At 48.8% G+C, this 22,356-nt stretch overlaps 1 protein-coding gene across 13 annotated transcripts in view; it reads left to right on the forward strand.

Annotated features, from left to right (window-relative positions):
* Nucleotides 1–22,356, forward strand: part of HSF2BP (heat shock transcription factor 2 binding protein) — a 67,369-nt gene that overhangs the window by 15,975 nt on the left and 29,038 nt on the right. For 11 of the 13 annotated variants that reach the window (XM_088794131.1, XM_074324643.2, XM_074324647.2 and 8 more), the window contains 4 exons: nucleotides 282–431; nucleotides 2,138–2,270; nucleotides 11,522–11,639; nucleotides 21,430–21,533. In XM_088794131.1, the coding sequence (XP_088650257.1) occupies nucleotides 282–431; nucleotides 2,138–2,270; nucleotides 11,522–11,639; nucleotides 21,430–21,533 (505 nt within the window). Of the gene's footprint in view, nucleotides 1–281; nucleotides 432–2,137; nucleotides 2,271–11,521; nucleotides 11,640–21,429; nucleotides 21,534–22,356 lie in introns of those variants that run through there. The other 2 variants (XM_088794130.1, XM_088794137.1) reach the window with 2 other exon arrangements.

Here is a 22,356-nt window from a genome sequence, read left to right on the forward strand (position 1 = left end):
CCTGAGATGCCTCATGTTTTCATTGACTTAAGGAAGGTGAAGTCAAGTCTTTGGTGGTATTTATAAACTAATGCAGGAGGGTGTGCTTTTCTAAGGGGGTTAATTTTACCCCTGAAGTTAATTTTTAAATATGATTGTGGCTCTCTTAAGGTGTGGTTTTCATTTGCGAACTGTTTTCTGTAATTCTGTGCGCATTTCTTTCCTTTAAAAATATCTGGAGAGAAAACGAGATACTTTGAAGTTGAATTCTGTCCATCTTTCTGACTTTGTTTTGACACCAGGAGAAGCTGGCTCTGCGGCAGCAGCTGAGTGAGGTGAAGCAGCAGCTCCTGCAGCAGGCCGAGTACTGCACCGAGATGGGCGCCGCAGCCTGCACGCTGCTCTGGGGCGTGTCCAGCAGTGAGGAGGCCGTCAGAGCCATTCTGGGAGGGGTAAGCGGGAGCCGCGGGTGTCTGCAGGGCGCTGACACAGCGCACCCATCCCTTCCCTCACCCAGCGGTTCTGGAATACCGTAGGTGTGGGGGTGCTGTAACCTGGTGCTCTGGGGGTATGAAAAACAAATGCCAGGAGATGCCTTCTCTCCCAGACGCTGGATGGTATTAGTGGCAGTAGTACCACCCCCGGATTGTGGCTCGGCACTGTGTGTGTGTAACTGAGTTTAAAGTGCTCTTACACACGTCACCCATTGGGCAGTGTAATAGTTAACGGATCGGATGTTATGTGTCACTTGACATACACATTAGTGTGCGTGCACATACACACGCACACACACACCCCCACCAAGGAGCTTCGCAGAGGAAGAGACGGGCCTTGATGAACTTGAATAGGCAGTAACGGCTGAGAACGGGGTGGCCAGCTCACGAGGACAGAAATAGCATCATCAGAGGCACAGAGTGAGAGGTCTGACATTTGTTTTAGGGACAGTTGGCAGAGTGGAGGCTTGTCTGGTAAAGGCGGAGGGAGATGAGGCTGACCAGGACGGGTGGGATGCGATTTTGGAGGACTGTCGGCACAGTCTGGTTTTACCCAGTAGGCGGGAGGCCTGGGTTCTTAAGGGTTTCTCAGTACGAGGGAAAGGACGGGAGGGGAGTGTGGGGAAGGTTACCCTGGCAGTGAGAGCACGTGTTAGGAGCTGTGGGGCGGGGGCTGCAGAGCACACAGGAAGCCTCATTCGAAGTGCAGTGGCTCGGGTGGAGGGAGCTGGCTCTGCAGGGGGTGGAAGGAAAGGAGAGCCTGGCAACGGGGGCGGGTGCGGCCGTGCAGCTGGCCTCCACGGCCGGCAGAATGAAGGAACCGGCGAAGACTGAGGTTTGCCCTGGGCGTGTGTGTCGGGGACGGGAAGCCAGGAGGACCATGTTTGGCGGGAGGCTGGTAATAAATTCCTTATCACCTATAAACGTGAAGATTGTGTTTGGCTTTAGGCGGAGAGACTAAGTGTATTTTACAGAGTTTATTGACTTTTCTGAGCCATATTACACACCATAAAATCCACAGATTCGTGCATGTATGGCTCAGGGGTAGTTAGCTAAGGTGCAGGGTTGTAGCCGTGACCACAGAGCAGTCCTAGCGTGTCTCCGGGCAGCTCCTTGTGCCCTGGGTCAGTGCCTCGGTTTTCCAACAGGGTCTCAGAGCCCCACGGAGGTGCCACAAACCTGGAAATACTTTTGCCAAGTGACGAAGTTTTAAAGTGCCACACAAGCCTGTCCACCAGCTTTACCTCGTTTACTTTTGAGATTTCAGTTCAGATTTTATTTGAAAAGCAGTTCTGCCAGAGGTTTGAAAATCTCTGGTTTCATGCCTAGAACAAATAGAGAACACATTTTTCTAGTGTAATTTTGTGTGAATTCGTCCGAGTACTTCCAGCATTGTGTGAATTTTGCGCTGTTTCCCATACTCATATTTTTATTTTACTCTTGGCTTTAGGCTTCAGGGTAATTTTTCTCCTAGTAGTCCTATTTACGTCTAGTGAAGTAAAAGCTTTTTTTCCTGACCTTTTCAGTAGAAACTTTTAATGAAGGAATCTATTTTCAAATCTTGCTTCTGTAATTAACACTGGAGTCTTCTGCACCTTGTACTTTTCAAATGTTTTCATGCTGGTATCTGTGAAAGGGTGATACTTCCATTTCCACACTTGCAGGATAAAGCTTTGAAGTTTTTCAGCATCACTGGTCAAACAATGGAGAGTTTTGTGAAGTCGCTGGATGGAGACGTCAAGGAGCTCAGTTCTGATGAGAATCAGTTTGTTTTTGCTTTGGCGGGAATCGTAACAAGTAAGTCATTCTTTCCAGACTAGTGAGTGTTTGCAGTGTGTTCTGGAGCGGTGATTGCAGTCAGGTGTGTGGGCATAAACATCTCTCGGCACCGTCTCAGACCCCTGTGCTGCTCACCCTGGGGAGTCGGGGGTAGGTCCCAGGTGTGTGTGGTGACACATCCTGCCTGGGGATTCTGGTCCACGCGGTGTTGGGGAGCGAGCACCGGCCTTAGGAAGCACGGGGTGAGGGGACATTTCCCTTCAGTCTGCGTTAAAACGAAGTCAGAACCAAACTGTGTGTTGACGTACTTGTCACTTGGCGACCTCGTCACTTTATTAACATCTAGTCAAGGAAAAGTCCAAGCTGAGCTCAGCTAAGCTCTTGCTGCTGTTGTGAGGCAATAATTAAAGATTTCAGACCTAAACTGTCTCCTTAGTAAATGTCTCCCCAAGGTAATAGGTGTAGTTGTGACAGAATTCTGCAGCCAAACCGCGGTAAAGGACAAAGCCAGCTAACTAGCGGCGCTCTCAGCACAGGAGGTGGCACGTACCGGTGAGACGCAGGGCTCTTCGTTCTGAAGGCAGCGGAAGAGTTAAGTGCATTGCTAGGGGTTGTTTTCTCACGTTGCTCTTCGTGTCTGCTGTGTGTCTTCAGACAATTCCCTGCTGTTAAAGAGAGAGGACATTTTGTTGTTCCTGGGGGTGTCATCCTTCACCTCCTGACAGCCTGATGAGGGAGATCCTGTGTGACCGCAGTCCTTTCCTAATCCTTTAAGAATTGGTGACACTTCTTCTGGGCAGATGGGAGACCACGTGGTGTCCAGGCCAGGCCTGGCTTAACCCAGCCCTTAAATCTGCTGCAGGACGGCCTCGTCGTGTGCTTTCCCCATAGCACCTTCAGCGGGACGCTTGCATTGCTCTCCCTTTTAAAATTGTTCTAAGGTCTTTCTTCAAACAAAGGCATTTGCAAATTCGATGAGTAGATTTTCTGCTATTTGCTGGTGACGCCAGAGGTCTATGACACATGCGATTTGTCATTCTGCTGAGCTGTGAACTTGAGCTGCCTGACTTGCCGCGGGCGTGTGGCAGTGAGGCTTGGCCAGCGGGCAGAGCCAGCCGGTTGCTCAGCATTCACGCGCACCCTGGCTTTGTTTCTGCTGCTGGGGGGGCTCACACGGGAACTCTCAGGGTTGGGAAGTGGGCAGTTGGGTTTTCACTTCCATGTTGATGAATTTACTAGGAACATTACTGACTGGGGAGAGGGGAGGGGGGTTACTGAAGTGCTCCTCTGCAGAGGCGTGGGGGGCTCATGCGTCTCAGATACCAAGACCTTCTTCTGTGGGGAGTAGGCAGTGCCGCAGAGACCTGGGGTAGCTGTCCTCTAAAACAGGGTCCTTTTTAAAGTTTACATACAGGAAAGATCCTTTACAGGTCTTTCCTTCACTTTTTTGTCCTTCTGCAGTTTTGACAAATGCATCGTCACCAGCCCCACAGCTGGGATGTGGAGCAGTTCCATCACCTCCCCAGACCTCCTCCATATCTCCCCACCCCTTCCTTTTCCCCATCAGCTGTGGCTACCACGCTGATCTGGCACGTTGTTAAAACTTGTAGCTGAACTTTCCTTGCTGGCTCGTCTGGCTTCCGGCGTCTGCCCTGGGCAAGCAGGTGCCTTCAGGCCCCGCGAGTCCACTTCCCAGGGTGTGAGTTCTCTGGACCTTCTGTTCCTCACCTGCCTGATGGCTCACGTTGTTGTGAATCTCCTGCTGAGCTGCGCTAGGGTGACTGCACCGTGTAAACCAAGGTGCTGATCCACCGGGGGGGGGGGGGGGCTGATTGTCCTCGGTGACCTGTATGAGGACGAATGGGGCACGTGGTTCAGCAGCAGTCCTGTGAAGGCTAGCTTGCTTACCTTGCAAGTGGAACACTTAGTTTTCTAACTGCTTTTTCTGCTTTTGATGATTTGAAAGTCACAATTGTGCTCCTTTATTGTGGGTTTATTCTTTCAAACTATATTAGGTAATGATTACAGAATCAGCATGACTTTTTGATTGTTGATTATTTGTGGGCAGAACTGGATCCAGCTTCTCACTCATGGACGCAGTCGTCTCACTAGGTCTGTCGCAGAGATCCCTCGTGTCAGCGACCTTCCCCTGGCCCCATGCTTCCTGCGGCTCTGTTCCCCCACACGCTCCCACTAACACGGGGAAGCCTGCGGGCGTGGGGACCGAGGCCCAGTGTCCAGCCTGGCTTCCGCCACTCACTAGCCCCGTGTTCTTGGGTCTGTGACTGTTGATTTCATCTTCTGAGAAGAGAGTCTTAGACCCCAGATGACAACTGAGGTCTTCCCAGCCCTGGGCTTGTGTGGTTCTGCACAGTTCCGGGCCTTGACTGGGGGTCGTCTTGTGTCACCCAGTGAAAATCTGCAGTGGAGTCAGTGGGCGGGCCTCTGGTGGTGTTTACTTCTTAGTTATTACAGATAATGCTGCTGTGAACATTCACGTACAAGTTTCTGTGTGAACATGTTGTTGGTACCCTTGGGCATATACCTAGGAATGGAATTGTGGGGTCACATGGCAGCTCTTTGTTTAACTTTTTGAGAAACAGCCTGTTTTCCACAGCAGCTGTACCCTTTTCCATCCTGGTGGCTGCTTTTTCCCGTGTCTTCAGAATAGTCTACCTTCGTGTGTGTGTGTGTGGGTGGGTGGGTGGGTGGGTGGTGGCGGTGCTTGGTCCTTTGAGCTCTAGGAGCGGTCCTCGGGCTGTCTAGACCCTCAGCAATGCTGTTACACCTCCTTGATAGCGAGCGTGGCTTGTAGAGAACTGGTTTTCAGTTTGTTCACTGGTCACTGTGATTTCATCCTGTTTCTGTCTCTGGATCATTGGCTGAACCAGCTGTCAGGACAATGGCTGAGAGTAGCACGCAAGACTCAAGCAATAGACATGCACAAGTGTAACTCGTGGCACCGTGAGAAGGAAGACCCCTGGACCCAAGACCCAAGTGACTTCATGAGCAGCACGATATTGTGCTTTCCACATTAGGGTAAGGCCGCTCAACAAACAGCAGTGCGGCCAGCTTTGGACTGGGAGCATCTGCTACAGGATCTCTTCTGGCACCGCACTTCTGGAACTGTGGAGATACGGGGGCATTACGCTCTCTGGCACCAGACATGTAATGACTTGCCGGGCTGAGGGTATTACCTGATGTACTGTTGTACGAGGAGGAGAAAGGGACGTTATTCCATGAGCAGTTCATTGACTAGAAGGAACGTGCTGGGTGTTTTCAGTTAGCAGTTGGGATGGCATTGCTGGTGCTGCCGTCACGCTCAGAGGACACGCCTGTGCACGGACCACAAAGGACAGCCCACGAACGAGGCTAGAAGACCATCACATACAGCTGAGCAGCAGTTGCCGTGGCACAAGGAGGCAGTAAGCCTTGTCTTCTGGATCAGGACAGGCCCTGAGAGGCCGGGGGTCTTTGATGCACGCGTGTCTTTGCATTAACGTCTTGAGAACACGTTTGTCAGCCTCAGCACCAGCGTCCTCTGGCGTGGGGGCCACCTGTGCGTTGCCTGAGGTTAGCAGCAGCCCTGGGCTCTACCCGTTACAGCAGCAACCCCTAGTGTGACGACCACAAGTCTTCAGACCTTGCAGGAAGTCTCCGCGGGACACAGCATCCTTTCCTGCCACTTCGAGAACCGCCGCCCTAGAACACGGTCACCTTTCATGCACACGGGACCATCATGACAACCTGGGGTATCAGAGGTCATTGTTGAGAGAGAATTTGAGACCACACAAGGCTTTTTGGTTCCTGTGTTCCATGGGCATGTTTTTTACATGTTGGATTTAGTCCAGTCATGTGGAGGGCTTGCTAGTTCAGAAAAACTTGGTATCTGTTACCGACACTGTCCGGTTACTCACAGAAGTTCTCTTCATTAGCTTTCAGTGATTGGTCATGGACCATTTGTAGCCTCTCCTTAGATAATGGCCTTCCTTCAGTGGGCAGGCGGAGGGCCCACATCATGAAGTGTTGCTTTGTGGGGCTAGAGCGTCTCCTTAGCAGCTCGCGTTCCTTTAGCTTAGTGAGGAGCAGACAGTCAGCCTTAGTTAGAGCTGTCCCGAGTAGTGGGACCTGCTGGGTCAGAGGGGCCCCCCAGGCTCCGTGTGTCCTTAAATCTGGGAGTCGGACTTGAGGGGGCAGGCTGGGACTTCAGTGACTCCCTGGGGACGTAGCTCTGGGTGAAGGCAACTCTGCGGAATAGGACACTCAGGAAACCTGAGCCCTGCTCTGTTCCTGTGAGGAATTTGGCTTCGGGTGGGATGGAGGGAGGATGCTGATTTCGCTGGGCACCGCAACAGAATGGAGTATCGTTATCTGTGACTTGTTCACAGGCCTTGGACAAACGCTTACCGCCCACCTTTAGGCTTTTTGAAAACAGGTGACATCAGGCGATGGCAGGGCCCGGAACAAGGGATTACTGGTCCTTTTCCACTAGCTGTTCACAGTTGGCCTACAGCGCCTGTGTTTTAGCTCGAGCGGATTGAAGAAGTTGAGGTCAAGATGTAGGAGCATCATCTGGACTCTTGGCTTTTGCTCCAATTACTTGACTGGCCATAGAATTTTTTCCCGTAGGGGTTCTGAGACCATGGTTAATTTTTGGTTCCTTCTTGACTCGTACATGATGTGGGCAACTTAATATTCAGATTGGCTATAATTTGTACATAGGAGAATTTCCTGGGACTTACAAAAATCATCCTCCTGTAGTTCCTTTTCTTTGTCGGCTCTATTTGCAAAATAAATCACTGTCCATTGAACTTGGCGGGTTGTGTTGCGGAGGAGGAGGGAGTGTCTCTCTGATAATGGGCCCAGAGTACCTACCAGTTACGGTCATGGGTCTGGAGAAGGAAGAGATGCCGGAGTCTGCCTTTCCTGAGAGTGCAGTCGGGTGCTAGGAGCCAGCCCAGAGAACAGGAACTGTACTTTGGCTGAGCCGTAGGAAAGCTGGGGCCTTTCGCTTGGAGCTGTTTTCTTCATGGCGGGTCGCCAGGTGACAGCATGTGGCTGGAAGGGACACCATGTCACCGTATACCTGACCGTTTATGCCGCTGTGACTGGGCCTCCTGACCGTGGAGTGTGCTCACACCACAGTGCAAACTCATCTAACCTGGCGGAGGCCGGTTCTGCGGTGAAGGCAGGGGCAGGTCGTAAGCGATCTGGGAAAGTGTCCCAAGAGTCTCTGTACAGAGCGGGCCCGCAGCAGCACAGGACAGTAGCCTGTCTGCCTCCCTGGCCCTCGGCACAGCGTGCTGCTCTCTGATCTGACTTGTCGCTGCACGAGCCCCGTCATCCACAGGAGGGGAGAAACTGAGTTCTGGGGGCCACTTCCCCTCCCGCTCTGAGGGGTTTCACAAGTGGTGCACATTTGACAACTGAATAATGGAGTTGGTGAGAAACTACCACAGCAAACGCAAAGAAACCAAAACCAAACAACAAAATGGTCACAATATTAACATCGAGGAAACCTGCTTGTGTTTCTTTCAAAAACGATGGTGCAGTGTTAGCGCTGCAGGTGAGAGGTTAACAGAACACAGGTCGGATGAGCAGTTGAGACTGAGTTGCCCACTGGCCATGGAAATTGTGTCCCTGTTGTTATTAGTGCTGTGACTGCTATTACAGAGTTGCTGAGGTAGAGGAATACATCTGCAACTCACCAACTTAAGGTAGACAGTTACGTGTACTCGTGCATCCATCCCCACAATCAATTTAAAAAAGTTTTCATCAGCCCCCCAAACACCCCTGCTGACCTTAGCCCTCGCTCCTCAGTCCTGCCATTGCCCCAGCTCTAGAGCAACCCCTGATCTACTTACTGTCCTTATAGATTGGCCTGTTCTGGACATTGCAGATAATGGAGTCGTGCACTGCATGGGCTTTTGTGACTGGCTTCTGTCACTTAACACAGTGTTCTCAGGTAGCAGTGCTTCATTTTCATGGCCCAGTGACACTCCAGTGCACGGCGACAGCACATTTATCCACCCAGCCATCCATCCATCTGTCCATCAGTGGACGTTTCGCTTGTTTCTACTTTTTGGCTATTGTGAGTAATGATGCTATGAATATTTGTGTACAAGTTTTTGTGTGGACATAGTCTTTGTTTCTCGTGGCTATAGAGCAGAGAGTGGAATTGCTGGGTCATATGGGTGGCTTAACCCTTTGGGAAACTGTCAGGCCCTTTTCCACAGTGGCGGCACCGTTTTCCATTCCCACCAGCAATGTATGCGGGCTTCCGTGTCTCCACTTCCTCGCCAACACTGTTTTTTAAATTACCTTGTGATTATAGGTGTCTCGTTGTGGTTATGACGTGCGTGTTCCTGATGGCTAATGCTGTTGAGCCTTTTCATGTACTTATTGGTCATTTGTGTGTCTTCTTTGGAGAAGTCTTTAAACAGACATTTAAAATGGAGTTATTTGTCTTATTATTATTGAGTGGTAATAGTTCTTTGTATATTCTAGATACCAGGCCCTTACCAGATACATGATACGCAAAAATTTTCTCTGATTCCATCACTTGTCCAAGGATACTTTGATAAGTATCCTTCGAAATATAAAATTTTTAAATTTTGGTGATATCCAGTATATTTTTGGTGATATCCCATATATTTTTTCTTTAGTTGCCTGCAATTTTGGTGTCATATCTAAGGAGCCATAACCATCCAAGATTATGGAGATTTGCTCCTGCGTTTTTCTTCTAAGAGTTTTATAGTTTTAGCCCCTACATTTAGATCTTGGATCCACTCTGAGTTAAGTTTTACATATGGTGTAAGGTGTAGGGAACCAACTATTTCTTTGCATAAACATCGAGTTGCCCCAGCATTGTTTGTTGCGAAGATAATTCTTTTCTCTGTTCAAATTTTCTTGACACCCTTGTTGAAAATCAGTGTATCATAAATGTGAGGGTTTATTTCTGACTCTCAGTTCTACCATTGATCTGTATGTGTGTCATCATGCCAGTATCCCGTTGTTTCTACTGCTGAAAATAAGACAGAAGTATTACAACTTAAAGCAAAAGTGTCATACATAATACATTTCAACTCTTTTCATCTTTAGCAGTACACATAATTGATGCCAGATTCATTGTTTAAATTATTACTAGGGTAACTTATAGAAATAATTTTAATAAAAAGTGAATCTAAAAAAAGTAAGTAAATTTTAACAGAAAATAAGCCAGCCATCCTTTATAGTCCTAGAGTTGACACATAAGCACCCCAGACAGATTGACAAACACTGGAGCTGTCTGTTTAGGAAGTTATCCACATTTATTTTATTTCATAGGTTTTTCTTTATTATTTATATTCAGTGAAATGCAGGTTTGGCATTTGCTATCACAATACTGGACACGATATGGACTGCATTTACTAGTCAGTTTGTTGGGTGTTATTGCCGGGTAGGATGCACTAAATGTTTGCTCTGTAGTTGTTTCTTCCGAGACGTAGTAATGACGTCCCTGTTATCTACTGCTGTGTAAATGGCCACCCCAAGACTTCAAGTCTTTAAACAACAGCCGTCATTTATTTTGATGACAAATCTGCAGTTTGCCTAGAGTTGGCAGGCGGATTTGCTGCCGCTCTGCAGTATCTGGGCCCTGGCTGGAGTGACTCATGTTGTGGAGGGATGACAGCTGGGGCCAGCGGGGTGTCTGGCTCTAGTCATGTCGTCTCAGGGCTTCTCTTTCTGTGGTCTCTGTATCACTGCAGCCTCAGGGTTGTCACAGGGCTTTCCTGCCTCAGGCCTCTGGGATCGGGTGGCAAGGGACCACAGGGGGAGCCAGCAGACTCCTTCCTGTTTTGCATTGTCAGTCACGCAGCAGCGCTCTGCTGGGTACACGTGAGTCACAGGGCAGGGGGGACTCTGCATCCAGAGGATGGGTCGTTGGAAAACCATCTCTGGAATCTAGTTACCAACGTTTGTAGCTAGAATGTATGTTTTCCTGTGGGGTTCCAGTATGTGGTCAACCGTAGTTGCACAAAGAATGTTTCCCCTGAGAAACTTCTTTCAAATGGCTTTTTAGGAGTTTATGATGCCAAATGCTTTCAGCTTTGTTTCTCCCCCAAACTTGAAAATAATAGTTACCAGGTTCAAATTCATTGGACAAGGAAGGTAAGTTCCTGTCAGTGAAGAGTCTTGTGTTCAGGAAAGTTACAGCTATCGTGAGTTATATACCACATAACACAGCACCAACTTTTGAGGCAGAAATCCTGGAAAGACAAGCAGAAATGGGAAAACAAACCTGTTAGATTTTAATACACGTCTCTCGATCCTTCTCAGCTCAGGGCCACAAAAATAAATAGGGGTGCCTAGGATCTGATTCCATCATGATCTGGGAGCCGTCAGGTTACAGTTCATCAGAGAAGGACCAGTAAGCCATGAAATTCGTCCTCCAGCCTTGATAATTCTTAGCAAAATAAAAAGAGAAAACACATCTTTAACTTCGTAACAGCACCCCCAGGATCATCCAGCCGACACCCACTTAGCTGTGATTACTTGAACCATTTCCACTCGAGTCGGAGGACGGTGCTACTTACTGCCGGCTCTGGCCCCGGGGCCACCGTGAGTCATGCTTATCACTAGACCCAGCCGAGACCGACGTACCGACACGGCACGTAGTCCTGGGCTCAGCGGTGTGTCCTTGCAGGTGTCTGGGAATGTGGAGGAGCCAGGGTGAGCTGCACGGGCCCTGGGGAGCCGTGGGATTACTTGGTCTGCTCTGCGGCCTCAGGTGTGAAGAGACGCGGCCCTTGCTGGCCACAATACGATGTCCAGTTGAGGAGAAAAGATTTCCCGAGTCAGTTTTCACGTTGTCTTTGATCTCAGGATTTCCGCTTAGCCCTGTGGTTCATAGTCATTAGGAGTTTGCTCCCAGGGCTGAGTGGGTTTAGCGTCTCTGGTTCCAAATAAAGAAGTCTGCCCCCACCTTGTTTGGAGCCAGATCCGCAACCGTTAATCTGTGCCCCTGCCATCCTGGGGTTGGCTGCAGGCACTGTCCCTCACCAGGTGTTTGCTAACCACAGACGGCGTTCCACTGCTGTGATGTCGGTACCTCTTTCCAGGGGGCTGTCGGCTCTGTGCTCAGCACCATTTGCTTATGCCCCACCCCAGTTTTCCGTGTTTTCATTGGGTCTGCTAGGAGAAAAACAGCAATACTCCATTGCGCGCAAACTTTCCTAGCTTCTGAAGTTACAGAGATTGTGACACTTTGTGTCGTCCTTCTGTTGCAGATGTGGCCGCAGTGGCCTGTGGCCGCGAGTTCCTGGTCAGCTCCAGTCAGGTGCTACTGGACACGATGCTGCAGCTTCTGGGGGACCTGAAGCCGGGACAGTGCACCAAGCTCAAAGTGTACGGTGACAGTGAGAACGCGGCCGTGCTCTGCACGTGCGTGCGAGGGCGCGGTCCGGGCCTCCTCCGAGGGACGCAGTTAATCTGGCAATGGTTGTAACAAAACAGCAGGACCAAGCTTTTGGGGAGTTAAGGGACGCACTGTCTATCCAATACCATTTCAGAAAAGTGATACAAACAGAAGGGCCATTCTCACCATGGAGTAATCAGTGCACCCCAGATGCTGTCCTGCGATACTTCAGGGTTGTAATAACCACCTCTACATGACCTTACACAAGTATTTCTCATGGCAGCACCCCACTTCCAGGCACCCAAATCAGTGTTCACTTACTGTTGCTGTGTAACAGATGACCACTAACTTTGTGGCTGAAAAAGCACTGACTGCACAGTTCTGTAGGTCTGAGTGGGCTTCACTGGTTCTCCGGCGAGGGTCTCAGGGCAAAAGCGAGGTGCCGTCCAGGGCTGGGCTCTTCTGGAGGCTCTGGGCAAGAATCTGCTTTGGGTGTGTTCAGGGTGCTGGCAGAATCCGGTTCCCTGCGTTTGTCGGGCTCAGGTCCCTGTTTCCTTGCCGGCTGTCAGCTGGGGACCACTTTCAGCTTCCACGGCTGACTGGTTTCCTTTTCACACGACCCCACCTCATCTCCAAACCCCTGGAGCTCACTGAGTCCTCTTGCACTTGGAACCTCTCTGACTTCCTTTTCTGCTACCGGTCAGAGGAAACTGTCTGCTTCTGCTGGGCTCGTGGGTTAGAGTAGGCAGAACTGGATCGACTCCTTTGATTAATTCAGTCCACTGATGGATAACCTTGCTCATATCTGCAGTCTCTGTGCTGTGTCACATACAGGGGTGTGATGTGGGTACAGTCCCAGGGATCAGGGCGGGAAATCGTGGGACTGCGGGGACACCACTCGCTCACAGTGCTTGCTTTTCTCCTGGGAGCATTTTACACTGGCCGCCTTGCAGTCTTTGTCGGGTACTGCCATCACCTGTCCTTCGGTGTCTCCTGGTGGGCTTCTCCCACGTGAGCTGGTATGCTTCCTGTTTCTTTGGATGCTGAGCGATTTTGGGCGGCCTCCCACATCTGAATACTATGTTTGCGACCCTGGGTCTTACTTAATTTCATGGAAAATGTTGATGTTTTGTTGTAGAGTCAACCTGGCTGGGTTCAGCTCGCCGGTTCGGACCCGCCTTCTCTGTGTGGTGGTTTCAGGGTCATTCCACCTTCAGGAAGCCTTTGCAGTGCTACCGGGTCTGCCTCGTGTGCCCCCTGAGGCCAGCGTGTCACTCTGTGATAGTTGCCATTGTACTTCTCAGAGTTTGGATCTGCTGTTGGGATCAGATCCATGCATTCACAGCCTGGGGGGAGGCGAGGAGTTCCTAACAGCCTCGGGGGCGGGGGTCACTGTCTTGGGCTTATAACTCTCTGCGGTGTCCTTGGTACTTGCCGGTTCCCCGGGGCTCCCCTTTCAGCTCTTCCCCTGGACCTCTGTGTCACGCTGCTGCAGCTGTGCCCACGTGCAGGGCCAAGCAGCGGAGCTCAGAGGTCACAGCTCTCCCAGTGGTGAGCTGGACAGTCCCCAGGGAGCCTGAGTTCTCCGGGGAACCCGCTGCCGGCATGGTCACTGCCGGGGACCCCCCTTCGGCTCCTCAAGTCTTGTCCTGGTGCTCTTTTCTGGGGGGGGCTGGTGCCACTCCTGGGTTTGAGGGCCAAGTGGTTGTTTTCCCAATCTGCCTGCTGCTGTTTTCTTTTCGGGGTCTCCCATGGCTTTTCCGTGTGTTCTGTTCGGTATCTGTAGCTGCTGTGTTCAGGGGCGGGGTCTGTTTACTCCGTCTCACCAGCTCCAGCCTCTCCGCTCCATTTGGGAGCTTCATACTACAAAGTGTGTGTACGCGAGCGGTACGTGTAATACAGTGTAACCCAAGTTCCTAGTTTTGTATAGATTTTTACAAGTTGTTTCTGGATGTAGTTAGCTCCTATTAAGTTTCTTCGTCAAAGAAGATGAACCATTTGGGTTTTCTTTTCCCTGACTGATGGACATGTAGGTTATTTTCAGGTTTTACTCCACAAGCAGTGCCGTGCACATCTTGGACGAATGCTCCTTGCGAGCCTGTGGGAGCGCCCCCTGGACTTTCCCCAGCAGTGGAATCTGACAAGTAGGTCTAGCACATTTGTGGTTATGTACGCTACGCCAGGTTGGTCCCCACAGCACACGCTTCCACCAGCCGACACCGGGGTTGTGCTTTCCCACACCCTCAGCAACACCTCACGCTGTGTTCATTTATATAAAGAATTTCTGTACTGTCTGTTGATCTCTGTCTGCTTGTGTGTCTGTACATTAGGTGACCAGTGAGGTTGAGACTTTTCTCACGTTCACAACATTTGAGATTTCCCTGTGATTTACCTGTTCATGTCTGTTGCCCATTTTCTATTGGGTTGTAGTTTTCATAATGATTTGCTGCTGTTTCTAATGTGTTTTGGATACTAAGCCAGTGTCTCTGTCGCTTCTGAGGTCTGTACAAGGTCAGTGTTTATGGGCCAGCTAACCCGCTCCTCCAGCAGCTCCTGCACGGAGTTCTGCGTCTTTGTGCCCTGATTAGCTCCTGTCCATTGCATTGGGAGACCGGGGGGATGGGCTTCAGAGAGATCCGCTTCCTTTCTTGGCAGTCTTGCGTCTGACCGCTGAGCAGAGCCCACGTACAGACAGCCTCAGACCCACTCAGGACCTCTGCTCGCACCAGGCTGCAGCGGGTCTCTCACTCTGCCTGCCTTCTGCTAGGCATGCCGTTTGTTCATGTTCTTCTCGCTGCTAACTCCCACCCGGAGTCCGCTGGAGCCAGGACCTGTCTTGTCCTATAAGTAAACTGTCTTTTCTTGTTGGCCTCTCCGTGCCTTGACTGTAACTTGCGCCTTTTTTATGCTCTTTTTTTCTTTAATAAATAAGTGCTCACTAATAGCTTTTGGTGAGAACCTACTGTGTGTCGTTAGTTTGAGGTGCCTTATGTATCTTATAATACGATAACAGTACCTGTCGCACAGAGAAATGGTGATATTCCAGTGAGTGACAGGCACATAAAGGGTTTGGGCTCAAAGTAATCAATAAAGGGTCATTGAGAATCCATTACACATAACACACGGTGGGTTTCTGTGGGTTTTCCTGTCTTTGCCGCCTCCGTGACCAGAGGCTACTCATTTCAACAGCTGGGTGCCTCAGACCTGAGTCTTTTAAAAGACTTTTGGTGTTTTTTAGAGCAGTGTAAGTTTCACAACAAAATTGAGAGGAAGAGAAAGGTTTCCCACATAGCCCTGTCCCTGCACATGCACAGGCTTCCCCATTTCAGCGTCCTCCAGCAGAATGCGACGTGTAAAATCGATGAACCTACATGGACATGTCATTATCACCCAAATTCCAAAGTTTGGAGTGTCCTCTTGGTGTTGTACGTTCAGTGTATTTGCACAAGTGTATCATGGCGTGTGTTCATCATCATGATACCGTACAGAGTGTTTTCACTGCGGTAACAATCCTTTGTGTTCACCTAGTCCTCTCTTTCCTCGCCCCTGGCGACCCCTGACCTCCCACTGTCTCCGCAGTTCTGCCTTTTCCAGAATGTCACAGAACTGGACGCCTTCTCAGATGGGCTTCTTTCACTTAGTAATAATATGCACTTAAGGTGCCCCCGTGTCAGTTCATGGCTTCGTGGCTCATTTCTCTTTCTCACTGAATAACAGCCCATCGCCTGGATGGACCAGTTTATACATCACCCACGGACGGGCATCCGGGTGGGTCCAGGTTTGGCCGTCATGAATAAAGCTGCTGTAAACGTCCGTGGGCAGGTTTTGTGTGGACGTAAGTTTGCAGCAACTTTGGGTCAATAGCAAGTAGTGTGATCGCTGGGTCCTATGATGAGAGGACGCCACTTTGGTAAGAAACCACCCACTGTCCTCCTGTGGCTGCACCACCTGCCGTCCCACCGGCAGTGAGTGAGACTTCCTGTGGGGCCACGTCCTCGCCGCGCCTGGTACTGTGAGTGTCCCGGGTGGGGGCCATTCTGGTGGGTGTGTGCTGCTGTCCCGTCGTTTGTACTTGCATTTTCCTGGTGACGTGTGATGGGAGCATCTTCACGTGCTTGTTTGTCACCTGCGTGCCCTCTTCGGGGAGGTGCCTGTTAAGGTCTGCGGCTCAGTTTTTAATCGGGTTGTCTGTTTTCTTATCGTGTCGTGTTTTGTATATTTTGGGTAACAGTCCGTTTATCAGGTATTTCATTTGCAGGTATTTTTTCCGAGTCTGTGGCTTATCTTCTTTCTCTTGACATTGTCTTTTGCAGAGCAGAAGGTTTGAATTTTAATGAAGACTAGCTTATCAATAATTTTTTTCACGGATTGTGTCTTTGGTGTTGTATCTAAAATGGCATCACCATAGCCACCGTCATCTAGGCTTTCGCCTATGTTATTTTCTAGGAGTTTTATAGTTTTGCATTTTACATTTAGGTCTGTGATCCACTTTGAGTTAGTTTCTGTAAAGGGTTTAGGGTCTGTGTTTAGGTTCCTTTTTGTTGCCTGTGGGTGTCAGTGGTTCCAGCACCCTTTGTTGGAGAGACCATCTGGCCTCCGTTGCACCTTTGTCAAAGGTCAGTTGACTGTGTTTATGTGGATCTATTTTTAGGCTTTCTGTTCTGTTCCGTTGACCTATCTGTCTGTTCTTTTGCCACTGTCTTGATTGCTGTAGCTTTAGAGTAAGTCGACGTTGGGTAGTGGCCGTCCTCTCCAATGTTGGGTTGGCTCTGCTGGGTCTTCTACCTCTCCGTATAAATCATTTTGATAAAATCCATAAAATAACTTACTGGAATTTTGATTGGGAGTGCAATGAATCTATAGATCAAATTGGGAAGAACTGACATCTTGACAGTATTGCGTCTTCCTATCCACCAACGTGGAATGTCTCCCTGTTTATTTAGTTCTTTGATTTCGTTTATCAGCATTTTGTAGTTTTCCTCATATAGGTCTTACATATGTTTTGTTAGATTTATCCCTGAATATTTCATTTTTGGGTGGTAACGTAAATGGTATTGTGTTTTTAATTTCAAATTCCACTTGTACATTAGTGGTGTGTCGGAAAACAATGACTTACGTATTTACCTCGTATCCTGCTTCCTTGCTATAATCTACTGGTTCCAGGAGGGTTTTTTTTTGTTGATTCTGGTGCTCAGCAAATGTTGCTCATTGAGCAAGTGAGATGCGAATATTCACTTTCTGGGTTATGTTTGTTGTTAAAGTTGTTTTAAATGCACAGAGTGTCACCGTGCATTTGCATGCCCTGACTCCTCCTTCACAGAAGGAGTGACTTAAATGCCCATTGAAAGAAACCCAACATGGTTGGGTTTCTAAACAGTTTCCAATCAAAATTTTAGTTTTACCCGGAAACACCAGGACCCTTGAGCACAAATGTAATAGCAGCCATATTGGTAATAGTACGTACTGGGAAATCACCTACACTCTGTCAGCTGGAGAATAGATTGTGATCAATTTATATATTGGGACACGTCAGTGAAAATCTGTTAGAGCAAAACAAGTCAACGTGGAACTGTCTCACCATGGTGTGGATGGAAGATTACATCCAGACTGCCGCTGATACAAACATGGCAGGTTCTGGACACATTTGTAAAAGTTATAGAACTGCTTGGCTGTGTCACATACCGAGTGGCAGTAGTGGTCCCTGCTCCCTGAAATCCATGATCCAAGTTCACACAGGGGATTTGACTGCGGGGATAAGGTTTCCTTTCTTCACCAGAGGCGGGTAGCATTGTTCTTTGTACCTGGTGTGTCTTCACTGTGCATAGTTGATACAAATCCATCTGCAGATGCTTGACAAGGGTTCCATACGGCGTGGACCACAGCCTGGGAAGCTCTGGCTATGGGGCTGGGCCCAGCATCTGCACCGAGCGTGTGGAACAGTCACGCGCTGCTCTCGGAAGTCGCTGGGCCTCGAGCCGCGGGCCTCCGCGTGTCGCGGTTGGTCAGAGGCCTGCATTGCTCTGCACTTGCTTCTCCTGTAACACACAGCTTCTGTGGAATTTTACTGCTCATTGGTCCTTAGAATTAATTACTCGATGGTGCTAATTTGGTACTTAGATTTTAGCTGGTTTTGGATGACTGGCTTGTGGTTTTTTTGTTTCTGATGGGTGAAGGGGACATCACAGTAGGCCTTTTAATTTCTTTTTTGCCTTTTTTGCCTTTTTGTTTCTCTGGTTGGTTTTGAAGTACTGGGTGTGTTTATTCTTTGTTAGTTGTCATTTCTTTTAAGACAAAGAATGAAGTAGTTTAGTTGTGTCCCCTTTACTTTTAGTGCCTCAGCCTGAGGTCAGGCTGTGAGGAGGGCTTTCTGGCTTCTCACCTGGAGAACCTGTTCCGGCCCAGGCCCGGTACGTCCAGGTGAAGGGAGTGTCCTTCATTGAAGGAGCGTGACCTGTGTGCTTTCGTAGCACTTCAAGTCCACCAGTACCTTTCACCTTGCCTTCAGTGCTTTTGTGGTCAGTGTCACATGTCCCTAAGGTTCTCGGCTGCAGAACTTGGGAGGCTGCTCTTTTGAGCCCATTGGTCCATTTGTAAGGAATCTTCCGCTTGGGCTTGGGGTGGGCAGCACAACTTGCCTGCTTCCTGTCACTGGAACGAGAGTGACACCCCCAGGACTCCAGTGCTTTGCAGGTGGCATTGCTCTTAGTGTCTCAGCACGAGAAGGGCAAATTGACTGGCGGTGGGAAACATGATGTTATTATTTACAAAATGTATTTTTGGTTGGAATAGCAATGTTGGAACCGAAGGCATTTGCATAGGAAACTCATTAGGGTTTGTTGTTTGCAAAATCCTCTTGAGACGTCGGAGAAGCCTGGCCCTCTGTGAGATGTAGCCTGGCGATGACACGGGGTCTCACGTGGTGCCATGGACGTCACATTATGTTTATCCCATCTTAGCTTTTAAGGAAGGCTGATTTTGACCAAATATAAAATTTTAAAGATATTTGGCAATTTGTGAGTCATTTTTGACACCTTAAAATTAAATGTAGTCATTGGAGAATTTCAAATATACACATTTTCTGGAACTTTCCCCATATTACAGTTACCACCTAGATGTTAACTTTGCCTATTAAGATCTAGAGAAAATTGGCTTCTCTTATTTTCATGCTCTAAAGCAGAGGTTAGCAGACTTTTTCTGTACAGGACCCATTAGAGAATCCGTTAGGCTCTGTGGGCCGTAGGCGCTTTGCGGTGGCCCAGTCCTGCTGGTGTGGTGTGAAAGCAGCATGGACTAGACATTTAACGGGAAGGAGTACCGGCTGTCTGTGTTGGTGCTCTAAAGAAGGAACTTTTCTCATTTTGGGACACTGGCTTAGAGGCCTCAGAAAATTGTAGTTAGGATGCTGAATTTTCCTTGTGAATGTGACATTTGAATAGTCCTTAATAACTCATGAAACAGGTTGCTGGTGAATGGGTTCTGGATGTGTGTAAAAATTGTCAGGCAGACTTGAAATGCTGTGCAGTTTGAGCTCATGTTGTGGCCTGTGGTTGGTGTGTGTGTGTGTGCGAGCTTCACAACATGAGCACGGGCCCGCCCCAGGGCTGTGCTGGGATCCTTGTGACTCTAGCACTGCCTCGACTTTGCAAATGCTTCCAGGGAGCGTGAGCGTTGTCTCCGCGTACGTGCCCTTCTGTGGCTCTCAAGCCCCGCGAGTCCACTCTCCATGTTTACACTGAGTACTCACTGTGTCCCCGCACAGGCCAGCCCGTGCTGCTCTAAAGACCAGCGAGCCATGGGGCTTGATTTGACAAATGACGCTTAGTGGAGAAGCCAGCTGTTTTCACAGAAAATACAGTAAAAGTTTTCCATGGCGTGTGCGTGTGCACGTGTGTGTCTGTGTGTGTGCGTGTGTGTGCGTGTGTGTGCATGCGCCAGCACTTAGTCCCTTTTGAATGGACTGATTTTCCGTTTGCCTCAGGCTTTATTATGTCTTGGCATGGCACTGCTCCTATCCGATCTTTATTTAAAGTGTTGATACATTGGTTGTTACGGAATTTTTGCAGTAGTTTTGATTTTTAAAAAATTTGCATTGCAATATGTTTAAAAATCTTGGTGACTGAGCATTTGGCATCTCTTAAATTTGCACCCCAAGAAAGTGCCTTACTCTCCTCCCCCCAGTTAAATATCCGATCGTATACCGGCCGTAGCAGGAGAGACGCTGTGGGTCTGGACTCTTGTCTGTTCCTGGAGAGAACTGATGTTTGTCTTCGCGGATACTCAGCTTCATCCAACCCCTCGACTCGGTCTCCCCTGAGAAGGCCGACAGCCAGAACCGGTGCCTCATCCCCGGCTGTGCCAGTGCTCTGGCCACTGGGCTTCTAGTAGCAGGTCACAGAGCCAGCCGCTGCACGCCCAGTGGGTTTCGCTCGTTTTAGTGCTTCCTTTGTTCTGCTGTCAGCCTTGCCGGTGGCCTCTTTCCTCGCTTCGCTCTGTTGGATGCCGTTCCTTTAGCTTTGTTTCCTGTGTGGTTCTCCTTTCCCATGTGTCAGTTGCCTTTGAGCTTCACAACTTGATTATTACAGTTTTCATTTTTGTAAGTTCTACCAGGTTCTCTTTTGAAGTGCCTGGTCATTTCTAATACTCAGTAGATCCTTGATTATGTTTTTAATTTCTTTTTGAATTATTTATACCTGTTAAACACACCCAATTTTTATTCTGAAATTTATACTTGTATTTATTTAATTCTGGCTCTGGTTGGTCCTTTGTGCTGTTGCTTATGTTGTTTTTCCTGTGTTTTGTGATTTCTGTTATGAACTCACACTTTGTTGGTTCTTGAAGACCAGATTGAGGGGCCTTTTCTTTAAGAGAATGTTTGTTTACTTTGGCCAGGCCGCTGGAGGAGCTCCGATTCCTGGTCTGCGTTGTGTTGAAATTACTGGCTTGTGGATCCTCAGACCATACAAAAGGTAGGGACTTAGCCAAGCTTGAAAGTTCACTTTTTTCTCGGCTTTCTGTAGGAGTCTGTGATCTGAGTCGGTCTTGTGTTGCTCCGAGCCTTTTCCTTCTGTCCGTCTGCATGGAGCCACTAATACTCAAGCTCGGTGCTTCTGGAAAATAATTATCTGTAGCGCTTACCTCCCTGAATTTGTGCTTTCACACAGTTCCTGATCAGAGGTGTTTTCCCTTCATTTCTGGAAAGTTCATCCGTTCTTTTAAGGGTTTCTGAACTATTTGTATAACATTTCTTATGGCTTTGCAATGTGAAGTTTTGGGGATCTTGGTAGTCTATGGATTGTCACAAACAATCCTACATTCCCCATTTCCATCAGACTCTATATTGCCAGTTTGGTCCGTTCCCAAGACCGCCTGTAAAATCCTGTTTAATACCGCACCCTGTGTTGTTGGTTGTTAGGGATGGTTGGAGGTGTGGCGCTCTCCATCCCTCGTGCTGTGGATTAAACAGGCCTGACTAGCTGCCCACACGTCACTCAATGAAAACACAGGATGAAATTTTAAACAGCTGACCTGCACTTTCAGAGTGCAGTGTACTTGTGAATTAAGGGTTTCCTGTATATCAGTGCAGGGTTAGTCATAAGAGAATGACTCCATGAATAGGGTTGGGGTTTCCTGTCTGCGTTTGTGACTTGATGATGGGAGCCTATACAGGTAGCGAGTGGCCCCTGCCATGAAGGACCCCTCCGTGTGTGTGCGCAGGTCCTGCTTGGGGGGAGGGGGGGAACGTGGCGGCCACACGCCGACACACTTTCTCTTGTGACCCAGGTTAATGCTGATGACGCTGTACAACGTGAGCATCAACTTGAAGGGCTTGGAGTACATCAGCCAGAGCCCCGGCTTCCTCCCGCTGCTGTGGTGGCTCCTGAGTGGTAAGGAGGGGTCCCCCCCACGCCCCCTCATCCAGCGCACATCCTGTTCCCGAGGCCGGGGAGGGGGTCCCATATTAGGAATTAGTGTCCATTGTCCCAACCTGTTACCATTTCTTTAAAGAAAGTTCAAATGCTAGAAAACGCAGGGGTGTGCTAAGGTATTTCTAGTTCTGTTTCATAGTATTGCTTTCAATTGAGTTATGAATCTGCGACACAGAAAAGTGATGAGACACCTGGTACATGTCGCTGAGCTGTCCTGTTCTCTGAGCACAGGACAGAATAAAGGTGTTGTCTGTGGCTCTGAGTATCAGGGAAGGAGAAGTCCCAGTGGAAAGGGACGTGGGGACAAGGAAGCTGGAGAGATGCTGTAACTCGGAGGGTTTTGTGTATATACACACACATACACACACTGTACAGAGAATACGTAATTATACGCGATGTTTGTGTTTTATACATGTGAAGCGTGTGTGTGTCCTTTTTGTTTCCTTTGAAATAAAAGCTGTCCTTACTGTTTTACTTTCTCTTCTAAGTATTTTGCAGTTCCACGTGAATTTGAGAATCAGCATGTCACTTTTTACCAAAAAAAAAAAAAAAAAAAATTCCTGTTGGGATTTTTATTTGGGATTGTGTTGAATCAACAGTTCGTTTTGGGGACAGTTGTCATTTTAGCAATGTTGTCTCTCCCAGTCCATGAACACAATATATATATGGCTATTTTTTGGATGCTTTGGGAGACGGGTCTCATGGATCTTTACAGCTTGAGAGCAGACGACCTGACCTTTGCCTGGCTCTGCTTGTGTAGTGAACACCCTTAGAATACAGA

Source organism: Rhinolophus sinicus, chromosome 17 (assembly GCF_057876585.1).
Source record: "Rhinolophus sinicus isolate RSI-liver-muscle chromosome 17, RSI-T2T, whole genome shotgun sequence".
Taxonomy (NCBI): domain Eukaryota; kingdom Metazoa; phylum Chordata; class Mammalia; order Chiroptera; family Rhinolophidae; genus Rhinolophus; species Rhinolophus sinicus.